The sequence below is a fragment of the Paramormyrops kingsleyae genome, chromosome 8 (genome assembly GCF_048594095.1).
Source record: "Paramormyrops kingsleyae isolate MSU_618 chromosome 8, PKINGS_0.4, whole genome shotgun sequence".
NCBI lineage: Eukaryota > Metazoa > Chordata > Actinopteri > Osteoglossiformes > Mormyridae > Paramormyrops > Paramormyrops kingsleyae.
In genome coordinates, this window is record NC_132804.1 from 31,913,788 (window position 1) to 31,931,311 (window position 17,524).

The window sequence follows — 17,524 nt, forward strand, 5'->3', positions numbered from 1 at the left end:
ATCCAGCAGAAACATTCCTACCTAGCTTTTTAGAGGGTAGATGTGGGCTATGAAAGCCAAGGGGACACTAAAGTTGACCAAACTAGTACTGACAGGTGTGGAGTCTTAAATTTCAGACTGTCCTCCATAAATAGGCTGTAGGTTGAGTGCTCATTGCAAACCTGGGGTGAATTCTACAAAGCATAACGTTCCATACCTAGCTTCCTACTGGAAAGTTCATAATTGGGGGAAATTTCTTGGTGGAATTCTATAAATGTGGTGCCATTGAGTATTGCTGATATCAACCAAGTGGTTGAGAACCCTGTTCATGCTGGCTTACATTTTTCAGAGTTGAACAGTCAAGCCACTTGGTCCTGGAGTAACTGGGGCCCAACATTTCAAACTGCTGACCTGATTGGTATCCTGAACTGCACCTGGAATCGCTAGCATAATGAACACAAGATTTGAGCGGCTTTTGGTGGAGTCCTTCACCTTGTGTATTCAGTATACACAAGGTGGAAATGCAGTACTTTCTCAATGTTCTGTCGATCTCTTGCATTCACACGGAGCAAATGTTTTTTCCCAAAGCAACATCCAAATGGGTGGTCAAGGGCCCAGTGATGAAAGTCACTTTTGCCTGTAGGATCTTAACCAGTGACCACATGCTTGGACGTGAGTTCTAACCTAAAAGGCCACACACTCTGCCACGTTTCACACAAAATGGGTAGTTCAGTTATCACTGAAACGTTTGTAGTTTCCAATAGTTAAAGCATAGGACACTTTTTTTTTCCCTGGAAATTTTCAATAGGTGCATCTATTTGCAAAGATTTGTATTATATTGTATCTGCAGCAGAGATTTAACAGCTGAATAAAGTAGCCTGCAAATCATTTTGTACCTGTGTAGTATAGCAATGTTATGTTTCTGCTATTTTATGGTTCCAAATGTCAGGTTCCCACAACAAATCCTTACTGTAGTAGAGAATAAGAGCGACAATACTGAATTTAGTCTGCCATTCCTTAATTCTTAGGACATGTATGTGGCATTTTAATAGAAGAAAAACATACATTTACTCATTTCAAGTAAAAACAACAGCAGGTTTATTCTTAAAAAAATAAAAGGGCTATCTGACAGGAAGCATAGAGTGAGCATTCTGCTCTTCAAGTAGGTTTCACGTGTCATTCCTGTCCTCCTGCTGTAACAGCGACCACCGCCTGGAATTCGCCCCATTGCCCCAGCAAAGCTGCTGGCTCCTTCTGCTAAGACGGGAGGGAAGAGAAAAAGAGGTGCAGGAAGATGGAGGGCAAAATAATAGAAGAGGGCAAAAAGGGAACAGGAAATATATGGCAAACGAGAACTTAAGGGTGGCGACATACAGAAGTGGGTGGAAAAAAGGAACCTTCCACATAATCAGTTTCAACACAATAATTATAATAAACAGTGTCACTAAACTAGTAATAAAAACCGTCCTCTCCTAAATGTAAACAAATCACTTCTTGAAAAATTAGTAGGATGTCACCAGATTCCACTGTCACCATCTTTCCCTTCTTAAATAACAGCCAGTCCTGGTCATCTCAGGCATCGCAAAGAGGGGCTTCATGCTTCTGAAGTAAAGTCCCAACCCCTCCAGAGCAGGGCTAGCAGGAGGAGGAGGCAGAGTGCGCAGCTGGAGTGACCGAAAGTCTGCAGGAGGGGCGGCAGGCAGTCGGCCACAGTTGTCATGGCAACCAGCAGCGCACCGACCAGCTTTCCCAGGAGTGTCCGTGCCGCAGCTCTGTCCGGGTCCTCCTGCTGAGCCACGTGCTGCTGCTGCTCCATCTTAAACACACGGGTCTGACAGGCCTCCAGCGCCTCCTGGAGGATGGGGAGAAAAATGGCCATGCCACCAATCCTCCAATAAAGCGCTATCAAAACCCCGCAGTGTATTAATGAATCATCGCTGTCCAATGAACGGCCGTGTCCACTTTTTACAATTGCAACATTTTACTATAGATGGAACATGCACATTCTCCTCCATCTACTGACAGCATTTCACATGTAATTGACCAATGAAAAAATATTTTTAAGTCATCAATTTAACTAGTAACTCCATCAAAACTGCCTGCCTGCCACCCTTTGTTTGGAACTAGCCAACTGGGGCTGTATGATTCTCAGTTAAATATGAATCGTGATTTTTTTTTCTCTCCAAATCAAGATTGTGATTTTCTTTCACAATCCTTGAGCAATATATTTCTTCATTATTGTATTCTTGTGCCGATATCCTCATGTCTCCCTAGCTTTTTGACCTTAGTACCTGTCCCCAACGTTCTCATTTCGTGTTTTGGCTACCTGTGTGCTCTTCATTTGGGTCCCCTGTTTTCAACCTGTCCCTTGACATATACAAGCATGACATCCACTCCCCCCACCCCATATTATTGAAAAATATATTGGTTATATGATCTGTATTGGTCAGAATTTCCAAATCAGTGCGCCAATAACAATATAATGTGACTGCAATGGGACTGTTAAATAAACTTTGCAGAATAGAAAGGCCACAGTCCTGGTTTTTAGCAAACAACTCATTTCCAAATGCTAGATATAAACATAAACCTTGTCTGCTCTTTATTATAACACCTGTTTTTCTGCCCCCTCTTCCTGTCACATCCTATGATTTATTGATGCTGCTCAGGGAAAAAAAGGAACACTTTCTTTGATGCAACAGATCTCCCCACTAATGCAAGCACAGCAGAATTGTTGTCATATAAGAATGCGATCACATGGGGACTGTGGAAGTGAAATCACAATAGTATGAAATAGAATAGGGGTAGGAATCAAGATGGAAACTGAAAAACCATTAATCATGCAGCCCTAGCATCATGCTGATAGCTGTCGCATGAAACCAGAAGATAGTCTGTGCTGCAGTTTGATTGAGTCAGATACCGCTGTCAAGGTAAAGTAACAACCTAATCCATGTATCATTCATTCTTTGAATTTATTGTTTCAAAATGAAAATGGAAAAAAAAAAACAGCATTCGGACATATATTATTATTATATAATTATATATAGATGTGTTCACACCTCTGGAACTCAGCCCGATTGCAGTTCCTCTGAGGAAGTTCTGAAATCTTTTTTCAGTACCTACTCCAGACTAGGTACTTGTCATTTGAACACAAACGACTGCGGAGGTCTTTAGTGATAGCTTGCTGATTGTTTGACCACAAGCAGCAGCGCCAACTTGGAATTTTGGTTTTGAAACAGAAAATTCAAAGAATGAACTATACATGGATTCCATCCTAAGCTTCTTGTTTGAAAATAGTATTTATGTTTGTGTTAATTAAGATTTGCATTCACGTTGGCAATTTGTATGGATTACATTATATTGCTCATTTTAACAACTTACTATTTTATCTAGCAATCAAAGTTAAGAGAAAACTCTGATTGTGTCCACACATTTAGACTAGCTGTCGTCAACCTTCGTGGAAGATAGTGAACAAGATGACAAAGCTCGCCATTGGAACCCATGATAAGAAAGCCACGCAAGTCCATGTTTGCTGACCACAATCCAAGTCTTTTTAAAACAGCAAACTATTCACTAACCACTGTGTAAAGGTCAGTTTGTATCTGGGGTGCTAAGGGTGTCTCATTACGTTGTTTTACATTTGTTTTGTGAAGTAGTTTCAGAGAAAGTGTGTTTTTACAAACTTCTGAAATACTTGATTTTGGTGATAATATAAATGTATAAGAAGTCAAAAAAGTAAAAATAATTAAAAGCTCAGGGGGAATAAAAGGATGAGAAGGTGGTTTACCATCCATTCATTTATGTTGATGATCAGTTAGTAGTAGATATTTCACATGCTTTGAATTATCAAACGCCTAACCTGGACATCACGGCCCTGTTCATAGGACTGATAGGCCACCTTCTCCTCCATGCTGGCCAGCTCTTGTTTCAGGATGAAAATCTCATTCTGGTGTAATTCCGACAGGTCGTTCAGTTGCTCCTCCAGATGTTCACACCTGCGGGTGGAGAAGGACCCGTGGACATCTTCAGATCTTCTGTGCACACTACACACCTACCGTACAACCACACGGCAGTCTCTACGTCTTACGTATCAGGGAACCCTGACATCTTCCTACCTTTTTCATATTTCCCCTAATGCTCCTACCAAAAGCACTCCTACCTGTATCACTTATGCTACCTGTAACGTTCCTCCTGTAGTGCCTGCATGATGAAGGTGTAGTCTCGATGGTAGTGGGCCTTCAGGTTCTCCAGGGACTCTACCAGCCGGCCCTGGGCATCCCGCACCTCCCGTACCTCGTGGAGCAGTGTTTCAAAGGCCAGGCCCGGAGCACTGATCTGTGCGTATGCCTTGGGGCCTGTAGTGCTGTCAGCTCCCCCCGCAGATCCAGATGTGGCACTGGAACAGTCGTCCTCGCTATCGTAGGAAGGGCCAGGCCGGGGGGATATGGCAGCGGCCCCCTCTTCGACCTTACTTTCCTCAGGGGCGTCCTTCAAAGTGGCGATGTTGTCGATGCTGCTGAACTTGTCTTGAATGAGCAAGGCGTTCTCCTTGGCCTTGGTCGTCGTGGTGACCTGGGAGCTGCTGCCACCTGCTGCCCTGGCACTTGCATCCCTGAGGCCCAGCGGAGGGTCATTGGGCTGGCGGGCTGTGCCACTTCGTTCCGCCTCGCACAGCCTGCGGTGGTAGCGCTCCAACTTGCTCTGCAGCTGCTGCAGGCCCTGCGCAGACCTCTGGTTCTTCTTCTCGAAGGCCTGCTTGATGCGCGCGGCCTGCTGCCGGTCAGCCGCCCCATGTGCCAGCTCCAGGTACTCGGCCACATTGGTGTCACGTGCGGCCTGCTCCACCTTGATCTGCTCAGTCAGCTTAAGGATCTTCTGTCGCAACTGGGCCACCACCCTCCGGGAGCGCCTAGGGTCGAGAGTGCCGCCATCAATGCTGTCATCTAGGTGTGGCAAGCCGTTAGCGCCACTGCCTGGGAGGCTGGGGAACGGGGCCAGGCCACTCGCATCGGGTCGCTCCAGCTGGGGGGAGAGGCAAAGAACCCGAAAAGTCCAACCCAGTATAAACCGCCAGTGCATATAACCTCTCAACATTCCACTCCCTAAACCACAAACCCAGTCCTACAAGCATAAAGAAAACCCGAATCTCACTTCTGAATTGCTGTGTGCGAATTTTGCACATTTTTCCGATTTCATAGGTTTCCTCTGGTTAACAGTGAGGCTAATTGGGTGTTGAATTGCCCATAGTCTGAGACTGGGTGTGGGTTTGTGTACGTGCCCTGTAATGGACTGGCATCCCATCCTGGCTGTACCCCAGCCTGGGGCCCTAAGCTGCCTGTATTAGGCTCCAGGCTCCACATAACCTTGACTTTGAGATGCATGGACTGATGGCTTATGATGGGTGAGAAACAGTTCTATATGTATTAGAACATGTATTATATGGAAACAGACCCTCTTCAACTTTGAAAACTGCACTTTTGAGAAGGCGCAAGTAATTTTATTAGGTGAGATTTATAAATGTGATGCCGTTTAGCCACTTTATTTACTCAATGCAAATTTAAAAATTGTGAATTTATTCTGCCTGCATATAAACTTATACATGCTTATTATATTCCTCTTGTATTATGTAATGCTATTGTACTTTCAAGGTAAAGCATATTTTTCGATAACGACCCTAAGAATGAAACTGTCAATCACTTAATATTTAACTGAATTACCTCAGACAGGACTAGTAACAGCTAAGGAAGTTGGGTAAGTAATTAACTCTCTAAATTGCCCACAAGCATGTGCATGTATGTGCCCTGTGACGGGCTGGCATCCCAGGCTTGTGCCATATGCTGCCGGGGATGGGCACCAGGCTCCTCATGAGCTTGTTCTGGGCAGCAGATGGTAGGAGGAATGAATTCCAGTATATTTTTTGGCATTATATTAAATTATATAAATCAATCATCAGTACTAGAACTAAGTTTGTACTTACCATTATAACTAAATGTGCAAGACATTTACCTTACGGCTGAAAAAATTCTTAAGTTGTTTTCCTCTTTAACTTATTAACATATTTGTCATTACATAATTGTACAAACTGACGTTACTGGTATATAACTCTGCACCAACAAATCTAATAATTCAATAGTCCAACACCATCCATCTCAAACTTAAGTACAAATTCCAGCAAAAATGTTAAACAAATTACTCTCTTAAAACAGGAGCTGTACCGCATCAGCACCAGATAAGTACTGGTGAGTATTGCACAACAGTTCAGCCAGAAGCAGCTGCTCTCCTGGTTGAAGTTTCTTCTAGAACATTCTGCCTGACTCTCTGGGACTCACCCGGTCTGCCTCGTCACTGGGGACCAGCAGTGTGTCAGTCAGGCTGGGGCTGCACGCACTGTCAGTCGAGGAGGAACGTGGCCGGGTGGACTGCACCGGTGCATCATGGGAACTGCTTTTGGTAGAGTCCTTCACCACTTTGCTGCGTCGACTCTGCAGGCTACTCCCTCGCCTCATTCTGCGACCTGAGCCTTCTGCGGCTCGCAGCTCAGCGCTGGGGAAGCCATGACACCACGGTGGTATCAGTTAAGGGGGGGTGGTGAGGGATGGCATGGAGATTTAAGGGAGATTTCAGAGTCTGGTGAGCCCGCAAAAACAAATGCTCCAGAGCTCTGTGCTTAGCTTAGCACAGACACCGCTAATCAGTCATTTACTCAGCTTACACTTCCAGCTTTTAATTAGCAAGGCTAGATTTCAGCTACATAGCATATTTAAAGTGAACCAGTCCTTTTTTGTTCAAATTTTATCTTAAATCTTAAATAAACAATAGACATGTACATGCATTAAATGTGTTGTAAACAAATGAGTAGCTCGCAAAGGCGAACAAATACTATAAGCTATACCTCCTTAGCTGAATGAGTAATGCTTGTTTAAGCATCTTCTTTGTTTATGAAAATATTCCCAATAATTATTTGTGTTATATTGCTTTTATTTGTGTTATGTGCTATACACTTTGAATAACAATGAGTATACCAGGACTGGTGAATCTTACATTTGATTTCCAGAATTCTGCTGCCAAAAGTTTACATAAAACTTAGTAAATCAGCAAACTAAATAATTGCCTTGTATGGCCATGGAACTAGCTGGCGTTTACAGCTTTTCATCCTGTCATTAAGTTTACTCAGTATCACAAATCATGAATACCCATTTAACCGTACATGATAAGATAATGAACAGGTCCATTCCACATGTGATAATGAACAGGCCAGGCCAAATGGAAGTAAGCCCATCTTTATTTATTCTTTTGATAGCTAAGTTAATACAGATTAATAGAAAAACAAGCAATGTGAGCCCACTGGAACTGCTCATCTAGTTTCATGAACTCGTCATTACTGCCCGTTAGCTGCTTCAGTAATCCACCATGCTACTGCGACCAATGTGCCATCTCTTCCTAACATAAACCATCAGAATAAATGAATAGTGATATTTTCATATCACTATCTTGGGCACAATGTGCAGTGGAGAGTTTACTGGGAGCCTCCTGATAAAAAAACAAACAAATATAAATAGCCTGCTTACCATCAGTGCCACCATATCAGACTTACAGATCAGGGTCATCTGCAAAGAAGAAAAACAATCAGGCAAACATGCTCTGTTGAGAGTCCATGCCGTACCCCAGAGAAGCCAGCCATTCCGACAGCATTCACCAGCAGGGTGAACGCGGCGTGAGATCAGCTTCTGACTGGCTACTCCACCAGGAAGGTGCAGAGCTCTGTGACTAATGGCTACTGCTGGCTGATCAGGGACCTCCCCCAGAAACACTGCTAGACTGCAGCGAGATATAGACTCCTTGAAAGAGCATTCCATACAGAATGCAGAGTTAAGTAAAGGTAAACAGCCAGTGGCGACATCACCAAATACGGTCACAGGTTACTTCCCGTCCCTGAAAAAACTGCAGGTCTTTAGGAAGATGATATTGGAAAAACTTCAAATATTGCAGCAAAGAAAATTATTGACAGTGTAAAAATGACCAATCTTCTCATTTTCCTGGTTATACTGCAGTATACTGAAATACCACTACACTATTGCTTTTGAAAATACCATCAAAACACCATAAACTGTGGTCTGCCATGTATGAGAAATCAGATACCGCCCAAGCCAAATCTCAATCCAGGGGACTATGGCTGTCCTAGTGATGTGGCAGTTACATGCGCATAACATACTATGTCGATATTAACATCACACATCACGTAGGTCTAATATGGCTACTCTGGAGGAGGTAGATCAGCCCAGGGAACAGAGAGCAGCATGAGACTAAGCTGCTAATTAAAAATAGTCCTTCTACAGCACCCTACATGCCAGTCATTATAGCACATTATGCAGTACAGTGCAACCCACACAACTTTTTAATCATCAAAATCTAAGAGTAGATGACAGGTGGTAAACAGGAAGGACAGAATCAGGTAGCAGCCCAACTGCTATCAGTGGCTTTCTGCCTTTGGGGAGCTACATTTAAGCAACCTGATACAGAAGTGCGTCACCGATACAAGCAAACGCCAATTACTACAGGCCCTCGGGGCAAGGAGGGTGGGTGTGTATGTCTTGGATTTGCATGCAGGTGTGAGTGCACCTGTCCAATTCCACATCTTTGTTGCCCTGAACAAAAGTTATAAAAGTTTGGTAAAATTAAGGAGGGTGGGATTTTTAAATAACATTCATAAACCAACCACAATTTGACAGGAAACTAAGATATAGCTGACTTAAGGTAAATGTTTTATTTTAATTTTTGCCAAGCTCATATGAGGTTTATGCATGAAATAATACATATATTATGTATAAGATATAATAAAAATATTTGAATTATTATTACATTAATATCTACCTTTTGTGAACCACGCACCTTAAAATCGACCATTAGTTGTGGCTTCCTTTGCTCTTTGGAGACATCAGAACGGTCTCTCCTGGAAAAAAATGTCTGCCACAGCCTTGGAGACATTAGACAAAACAAGAATCCTTAAAGTTGCATCCTTACCTATAGGGGTAGATAACAAGCTACAACTGAAACAATTATTTGCTTGCTGTTCCACACTATTCCAATCATATTCAGCATTTAATACATAAATTTCAAAATACTACTGAGGAAATGTGAAAATGTTATATATATGTAGGACTAAGCTGATATCTGGAAAAATATATAGATATACATGTATAAACTGTATGTATAAATATATATGTTTTATACTGTATGTATAAAAGCAATAATAGCCACGAATACTAAGAATGGCAGCAGTAAAAGAATGCCTACATATACACTTGGTGATATAGCATATACAAATGCATAACACGCAAGTAAGTTTATGTTTGCTATGGGTGCTCGGTTTTCAGTTGTATTTATACTACATAACTTCGAGATAGCTTTAATAAAAATATTCGGGTTTATCCACCTTGTATTAATAGAAGCCCTTATTATATAACTGCGCGGTATCTGATTGGTTAGTTAACTGAGAGGATTTTATAGGCTACCCAATGTATTTTTTCCCCCGAGGGGGGTTTTCCCATGTACGCGGAACCATCCAATAACGTGCTTGCTGCAAGTAAAATTGTTTTTTTCCACACATGTGCATGTCAATTGACAACGTTCATGCAATAGAAATAACTATTTGCGGCAGAGATACATATAACGGTAATGTGTGTGAGACAGATGAGGTCATCAGCACAAGTGCCAAGATGGATTGATACTTGGCCAGCAAATTGAAATGATACGACCAAAAACAGCTAGCTAATGATGCCCAAGGCCTCGAGGCGATCATTAATGTTACGGTGACGGGGTTACTCCGTCGTATTAATACTACATATGAATTTATCGTGCTAGGCAGAAAGGTTGCAGTCAAGCCCAGCTGATCTTTTAAATATAATTATCTGCGTGGATTAGTGATCCTGAAAACAGGTTAAGATAAAACAATAACGCACTGACAGTATTCTAGCAGCATAATCTTACACCAGCATACATAGCCTAAACGCTGACAAACGACTAATAAAAGCTGAATTTGTAAACAGTAAATAAATACTTGGTTATTTAAACTTACGCGAGCGCTGAAAGCATTAAGCCGATTGCAGTTCATTTCTTATGATGGAAACACTCCCACATCTACGTCAAACGCGCTACACAGGAAACTCTCTTTTCGAAGAAACCAATATGGCGGTAGGTGCACCCAGCCAACACAGAGTACCTTTAGATGTGAACTGAATTGGAATGGTAAATGGACTGCATTTATATAGCGCTTTTTACCAAAGCGCTTTACTATGTAGACCTCACATTCACCCATTCACACACCGGTGGCGGAGGCTGCCATGCAAGGTGCCAACCAGCTCACCAGGAGCAATTTGGGGTTCAGTGTCTTGCTCAAGGAGGGTGTCAGGAGGACCCGGGGCTTGAACCGGCCGAACGGTAGCACTACTTCCTGCACCACCATCGGAATGGACTTCTTACCAAGTATGATTGATTGGGTAGTGCTATTTAAAAGAAGGAACATATCCAATAAGTAATGGCTTTGAGATTAACTTCCAAGTTCTGATAACTTTTGTTTTAAAAAGTGTCCTGCCAGTTCTGTCCTGCAAGAACACTACGATTGATCTGTAACCCAAGTTGTCAGAAAAAAATGAACACTGGATATGGGAGAGTGGTAGGTCCTGGAGTAGTAATGGTATAGTATGGGAAATACAGCAAAAGTGTAGCTGGAGTAGGAGTACTTGTCAAAGGGCACACCAGGGTCATCTTTCCACCTGCAGAGCGCAGCCTCAAGGTGAGGCCTGAGTCCTAGGAGAAAACCAGTGTAGTTTAGGAAATTACATTTGTTCCACAAATCTAGTAGATACATCAGAACTATGGAAAGACTATTGCATGCATGCCATTTGCCATTCCCTGTGGGAACATCCTTATTTACATTCCCAAGCACACGTGAGCATTTAGAAATTCATTTTGAAACTTCATTGTGCCAGGACTAAATAATGACAATAGAATGTGGAACATTTCAGAAAACATTACATGGCTAAATTGCCAACTCATAGAAAATCTTCAGATCTGAACGAAAGACATTTCTCTTCCATGAACATTTCTCTACTGTCTCTTCCTGATTACAGTTTTTCTCTCTCCCCCTGTAAAGCAACCTTGGGTTTGTGAAAGGCACTATATAAATGTAACCTATTATGATTATGATTATTATTAGTAGTATTATAATTATTATTATTATTATTATTATTATTATAGAATTGTCAATTTCAGTAGCTGACTGATTTAAGGCTAGAGTCTATTGCATCTCCTGAAACATGTGCCTTGCATTTACTTCAGTAAGTTCTATGCTTACTTCCTTTCAGAATGTCTGGCACCTGTCAAGGTTAAGCATGACCATTTCAGCCTTGTCACCACACCAATGCCAGCTGACAGCCCCCCAAATCAACTTGTTAATGATCAAGTCACCATATTGAATAGCACAGCTTACCGTCAGCTCCACACAGAGTGTGGTAAAGGGAACTGTGATAAGCAGCTGTCCAGGGCCACGATCCATACTACAGCCACATTTCTCACAGACTACCAGCAGGGTTTCCCATGAGCCACTCACTGTAGCAAAAACCTAGAGGTTAATGCTGGGATCCGAGGAGTCACAACTTGGCTATGACCAATAAAGACTGTGACATGTGTTCAATGAAACCAATGTCATCCTGTTCACAGATGTCAAGCCCCCCAACACACGCACACACACACACCAGTAGAAGTCATGCTGCTTAAATGCATCCCTGTCACCAATGTAAGCAGATTTCCTATAAGACAAGGCTAAACTTTCAAGGCTCAGTTATGAACCAGTTTTGAGCACAGCTGCAGAAAGGTTAGACCTCCCCCCTTGTCCTCACCCACAATCATGAACTGCATTCTCCACCAAGTGCATCATTTACACTTCATGTAACTCCACACCTGTCTGGTCACATGGCAGCCATTATAGGGAGCCACCAGTGTTACGTCTCGTCGTGCCCGTCTGACAGAGAAGCCACAGTGGGAAGGCAGCTGTGACAGGGGTACTGGTGGGGCACCATCTACAGGACAGTCACCATACCACTATAAGCCACAAAATGATCAATAGTTGAAAATTCACCAGCTCAAGTCAGATACTCCTCTGTCCACCAGCAAGTGGGAAACCCTATTTCCCTTTAATTTCAGGGACATGCCATCATGTCCACACTGCACTGACTAAATGTAACTAAAGGTTACATTTATAAAGTGCCTTTCACAAACCCAACTGCTGCAGTCTCTCCTAAGCACCTGCGAGATACACTAATAGTCACAGGGTGTTATTCACTATCCCAGAGACTACTAGAAACCCTCAAAATAATACAGGGATTATTTTAGTGACATACAATAGTAAACCCCTACCCGTATGGTAACCACTACTAAACCAGACTCCCGTTAACGTCCTGGATAGTGTTAGTCGCATTCCAAACACTGGGTGGCACCAGAGAGCTGCGGCCCATTTGTAACCTGCCGAAGCCACTTCTTTCCACATTTTGGTCTCGGTCAACGCTTTTCCGAATGGCTCCTCCGAGACAAAAAGTAGGATCCACTCTGCTTGCACTAATCGTCCCCTGCTCAAGTACCAAATAGGTGCACGCAAATATTAAAGCGTAATTCAAAATAATTACAGGCACCATTATAAGCTTACAGTCTGGCTCATAGCACTGCAAAAACTCCCTAATGAAACATGAAGAGGAGCTTGAAAATGCATCTTCATAAGTACTGGTCTTATCCAGTTAAAATTAGCACCTGCATTTTCATGTGTTGCCTTCAGGCCCCTGCAGCAGAAGACTTGTTAAAAGTTGGCAGATTTTTTAATGAGATTAAAGCAGCCCGTAAACAAAATGTTGAACCAGGGAGGACTTTCACTAGGTGAGAGGAACAGAGCTCATGCAAATCAACCCTTTCAAGGGGCAGTTGGTTCTGTCCTGATGTTAGTTCAACTGAGGTTGTCCAAGAGGAGAGAAAAGCTCCAAAGTTTCTTTTATCTCCACTGAGAAATTCATGCCAAAGAGGTTGAAATTTCTCATAAATTAAATGCTATGGTATGCCAGGTTGAAATGTATAAGCGATTTCAGTCTGAAACCTCCTTGGTTCAAAGTCTGATAGTAGAGGTAAAATAGTTGAAGACAACATATGCTAAGCTAGTCCAAAACACACCAGAACTGGCAGAATCTAGTCAGCCAGCTTGTCCTTCTGTCTCAGACAGCAGTATTAACTCAGAAGTTGTAGCATTAAGAAAGAAGGTGAAGAGGCTGCAGCAGAAGGTACAGCGAATAGGGAAAAGTGATGAGAGTCTTAACAAGTGACCAGAAAGCATCCATCTCTGATTGTAAGGAGCACTGTATCAGTGCATGCTCCTCACCTCTGATTGTAAGGAGCACTGCATCAGTGCATGCTCCTCACCTCTGATTGTAAGGAGCACTGCATCAGTGCATGCTCCTTACCTCACCTCTGATTGTCTCCTCTCCAGCTCAACAAAACCATCTTAGAGGAGTGTTAGCAATTTTTTTTGCCAAAGGTATGGTGAACACCCAGAAGTGTGATTCAGAAGCTGATGTGGTCTTTGCAGAAAAGTAAAGATAAAGAAGTAACCAGCTCGGAGTCTCCGATCAAAGCTTGGTGAATTTTCAATGGATACAAGCTGTTACTGAAGGATTAGTTGCCCTGTACTCTATAGTAAGAGTGAAAGGCAATGGACACACATGTGATACTTTGTTGAATAGTGGGTCACAGGAGGCAATTATATTTGAGGGCTGATACCTGCAATATCTGCCAGAGGTACCTATTCTTCTGGTATCAAGATTGGCTCTGCGGGGCTACAGTGAGACCAGCTGCCCCTAACAGGATATTCGGTTGTGGACATGGAATTCCCTAAAGAATTGTTTCCTGTCAGTGAAGCTCTATTTACAGGAGTTCTGGTTTTGTTCTGCCCTGGTTCGTGAAGCCCAGACCAGACTCCAGTAATTCTAGGCACGAATGCCAGTCTTTTTAAAAGACTTACTGAATTATGCAAATGGAAAGGTGGTGGAGGTCTAGCTGGCTCACTGATCATAAATAATATACCAGCCACAGGTGAGGAGAGGTCACACTACTCACATGATAGCGGTGAAGCAGCGGGTCATGTGTAGTAGGTGGGTTCGGTGTGAGGTGGAGCTTCAGGTGCACAGTCAGGACATTTTGATTGTAGAGATCCCCCAACAAGGTGCTTTACAACAGCAACAGTGTGTGCAGCCTCTAGTTATTCCAGCAGCTGCTATTGATGTAAATGATTTTCCAATGCTGGTACAGAATGAGTACTTGAGAGATGTTGTGATACGAGTAGGCAGTGTGTTGTTTTGCTTATAGCCATAACATCATGCTCCAGCTAAGGTGTGCCCAGCAAAACTTGACCCGGAGCTCTTTGACTTTGGACATTCCAAAATACCTGAGCGCTAAATATACACTGTATTGCCAAAAGTACTGGGACACCTGCCTTTACACACACATGAACTTTAATGACATCCCATTCTTAATACATAGGATTTAATATAGAGTTGGCCCACCCTTTGCACCTATAACAGCTTCAACTGTTCTGTGAAGGCTATCCACAAGGTTTACGAGTGTGTTTATGGGAATTTTTGACCATTCTCCCAGGAGAGCATTTGTCAGGTCAGGCACTGGTGTTGGACAAGAAGGCCTGGCTCGTAGTCTCCACTCTAATTCATCCCAAAGGTGTTCTGTTGGGTTGAGGTCAGGGCTCTCTGCAGGCCAGTCAAGTTCTTCCACACCAGACTCGCTCATCCATGTCCTTATGGACCTTGCCTTATGCACTGGTTCATAGTCATGTTGGAACAGGAAGGGGCCATCCCCAAACTGTTCCCACAAGGTTGGGAGCATGAAATTGTCCAAAATGGCTTTGAATGCAGCAGCATTAAGAGTTCCTTTCACTGGGACTAAGGGGCCAAGCCCCACCCCTGAAAAACAACCCCACACCATAATCCCCCCTCCACCAAACTATACACTTGGCACAATGCAGTCAGGCAAGTACCATTCTCCCAGCAACCACCAAACCCAGACTCATCCATCAGATTGCTTTACACCACTGCATCCAACACTTTGCATTGTACTTGGTGATGTAAGGCCATGGAAACCCATTCCATGAAGTTCTCTACGCACTGTTCTTGAGCTAATTTGAAGGCAACACGAAGTTTGGAGATATAACTATTGACTCTGCAGACAGTTGGTGACTTCTGCACACTGTGCACCTCAGCATGCGTTGTCCCCGCTCTGTGATTTTACGTGGCCTACAACTTTGTTGCTGTTGTTCCCAATTGCTGCCACTTTGTTATAATTCCACTAGCCGTTGACTGTGGAATATTTAGTAGCGAGGAAATTTCACGAATGGACTTATTGCACAGGTGGCATCCTATCACGGTACCAGGCTTGAACTCGCTGAGCTCCTGAGAGCGACCCATTCTTTCGCAAACGTTTATAGTAGCAGTCTGCATGCCTCAGTGCTTGCTTTTATGCACCTGTGGAAATGAAAGTGATTGGAACACCAAAATTCAATGATTTGGAGGGGTGTCCCAGAACTTTTGGCAATATACTGTATATGAAGTTAACACTTTCACTCTGGCATTGCTTCCAGTACTTGATGCTGCTGAAAACTAATTAACCTACAAAATCTCATCAGATTTGTATGATGTTTAAGGGTCCCAACTTTGGTTTGAAAATGTGGTTGAAGCTTAAGCCTGTTCTTTCCAAAGTTTCACACAAATCAGGATACTGACGCCTGTTCTGTTCTAACTGCTGCTGTCACAATCGTCATCGCTTGAATTTTTTCCCTGTAGACGCCCGCTCTTCACTACTACTGCTTTCAGGTCTTGAGAAACTCATGTCCTGGTCAGCTCTTGCTGTGCTTGTTGAAGGTTCTTGTAACATACTTTGCCTGTAGGGCTCCCATCTTTCACACCTTTTTGTAGCACTGCTGTCATCTCTTCATCCACAAGTCCTGCTACCATCTTTCTGTCTGACTTGATCATGAAAGAAGTCTTGCTCAATGGCAGGAACCTTGATGGCACATCGACTCTCCTTTATTTAAACACTTGCAAGTACAAATGTCAAACAGTTCTCTAAATCTGTTTTTATTACGTTGAAATGGTTTAGAAATTCTTTTTACTAGTAGATACTTCTGTAAATCCTTGCCCTTTTCAATTAACTTTTCCAAGCTAACAAGAACACTGTGATATGGTATCAAAGAGATACCTCCTTCATTCCATATGGTTATCACGTTGTCTGCAAGCAGGTAAACTCTTTCATGCTGGCATTTTCCTCACCATGCTCAGATAATTTATATCTGTGCCATAGGTAGCATATGAAGACTTCATCCTTAGTTGGAAGCTGACAGCTGGGCAGCTGCTGAGGTTGATCAAATGCAGAGGGCTTCATACTAAGCTATGTTGCCATTTTTTAGAAGACAGCATAACTAAAAACCTCGATAGACATTCGAGGTAGAAACAGACTAAATTGGAAACACATGGTTGTGTGTAGGTGATGTGCGTCCACAACCAATGATAATAACTCTAACAAACCATAAAGGGCCAGCATGGTGCTGCAGTGGTTAGCGTTGTTACCTCACACCTCTGGGACCTAGGTTCTGAACTCCATGTGTTTCCCTATTACCATCGGTTCTGTGCTGTAGGACTATAATAAAGAGTGTGTTCTTCCTGGCAAGCAAGTCTCCTCATCCTTCACTGCTATCGTGATGCCACGGTCCGCTACAATGGTCTCACTGTAGCACCACTGGAGTGGCTGGAGCAGGTGCTGTACAAGATTATCTGGCAAGCCGGTTCCAGTTTAACGCACCTTGTGGCAGCTGAGAAGCAGCAGCACTCGAGAATACTGACTAGGCATGTGAAGCTCGTCTGCTGGTGCTGGGGGAGAGATGGGAGAGATGCTGGAGAGATGCCATTGCCCAGAAGCCCACACCAGAGCTGCCAGCAGATGAGCAGGTGACACAGGTGCGAAAAAGGCACCCTCTGCTCCATCCTGGCAAGTGTACCGGACTCGCACTGCACGCACTGAAGCCACTTCTGCCAGCTCGCCAGAACCTCATCGGGGATGACCAAGGAGGGCAGGCACCACAGCGGACTCACCGGGCGTCAGGGGCTCCCCACTTGTCAGCTGCAAGGAGCCATGGCACAACCCCACCTGCGAGCACGAGCAGGCAGAGGTTGTTCTACTTGAGAGGAGGTATGCCGCAGCTGGGAGGCCCAGTTAACCTGGGAACACCGTGAGCTTGACCAGCAGTGGGAGCGGGACCATTATGGGGCCATGAAACGGCACTGCTTGGCTGGGAACAGGCGTGTTGCAGTTTAGTAACCCAGCCGGCCCAGAAGCACCATGAACTGCTGGAGGTGGAGGCCCAGCACACAAAGGAAATCCGTGAGTGGTGCGAGGAGGAGGCCCTACTGAGAGGCTATCCGCCTGGAGCAGAAGCAGCTGTGCAGGAGGC

At 43.6% G+C, this 17,524-nt stretch overlaps 1 protein-coding gene across 2 annotated transcripts; it reads right to left on the bottom strand.

The window, feature by feature from the left end:
- Positions 1–1,053: 1,053 nt before the first annotated feature.
- LOC111835936 (transmembrane and coiled-coil domains protein 1-like) lies at positions 1,054–10,128 on the bottom strand. Of its 2 annotated transcripts, none has more exons than XM_023796754.2 (7): positions 10,052–10,128; positions 8,866–8,950; positions 7,545–7,583; positions 6,306–6,519; positions 4,154–4,998; positions 3,836–3,971; positions 1,054–1,831 (listed from the first exon to the last, which is right to left on the bottom strand). In XM_023796754.2, the coding sequence occupies exons 4-7, from the start codon at positions 6,480–6,482 to the stop codon at positions 1,574–1,576; spliced, it is 1,416 nt and encodes a 471-aa protein (XP_023652522.1). In that variant the 5' UTR covers positions 6,483–6,519; positions 7,545–7,583; positions 8,866–8,950; positions 10,052–10,128; the 3' UTR covers positions 1,054–1,573. The 2 variants fall into 2 exon arrangements, with proteins under 2 accessions (XP_023652522.1, XP_023652523.1); XM_023796755.2 differs by having other exon boundaries at positions 8,848–8,950.
- Positions 10,129–17,524: the final 7,396 nt, after the last annotated feature.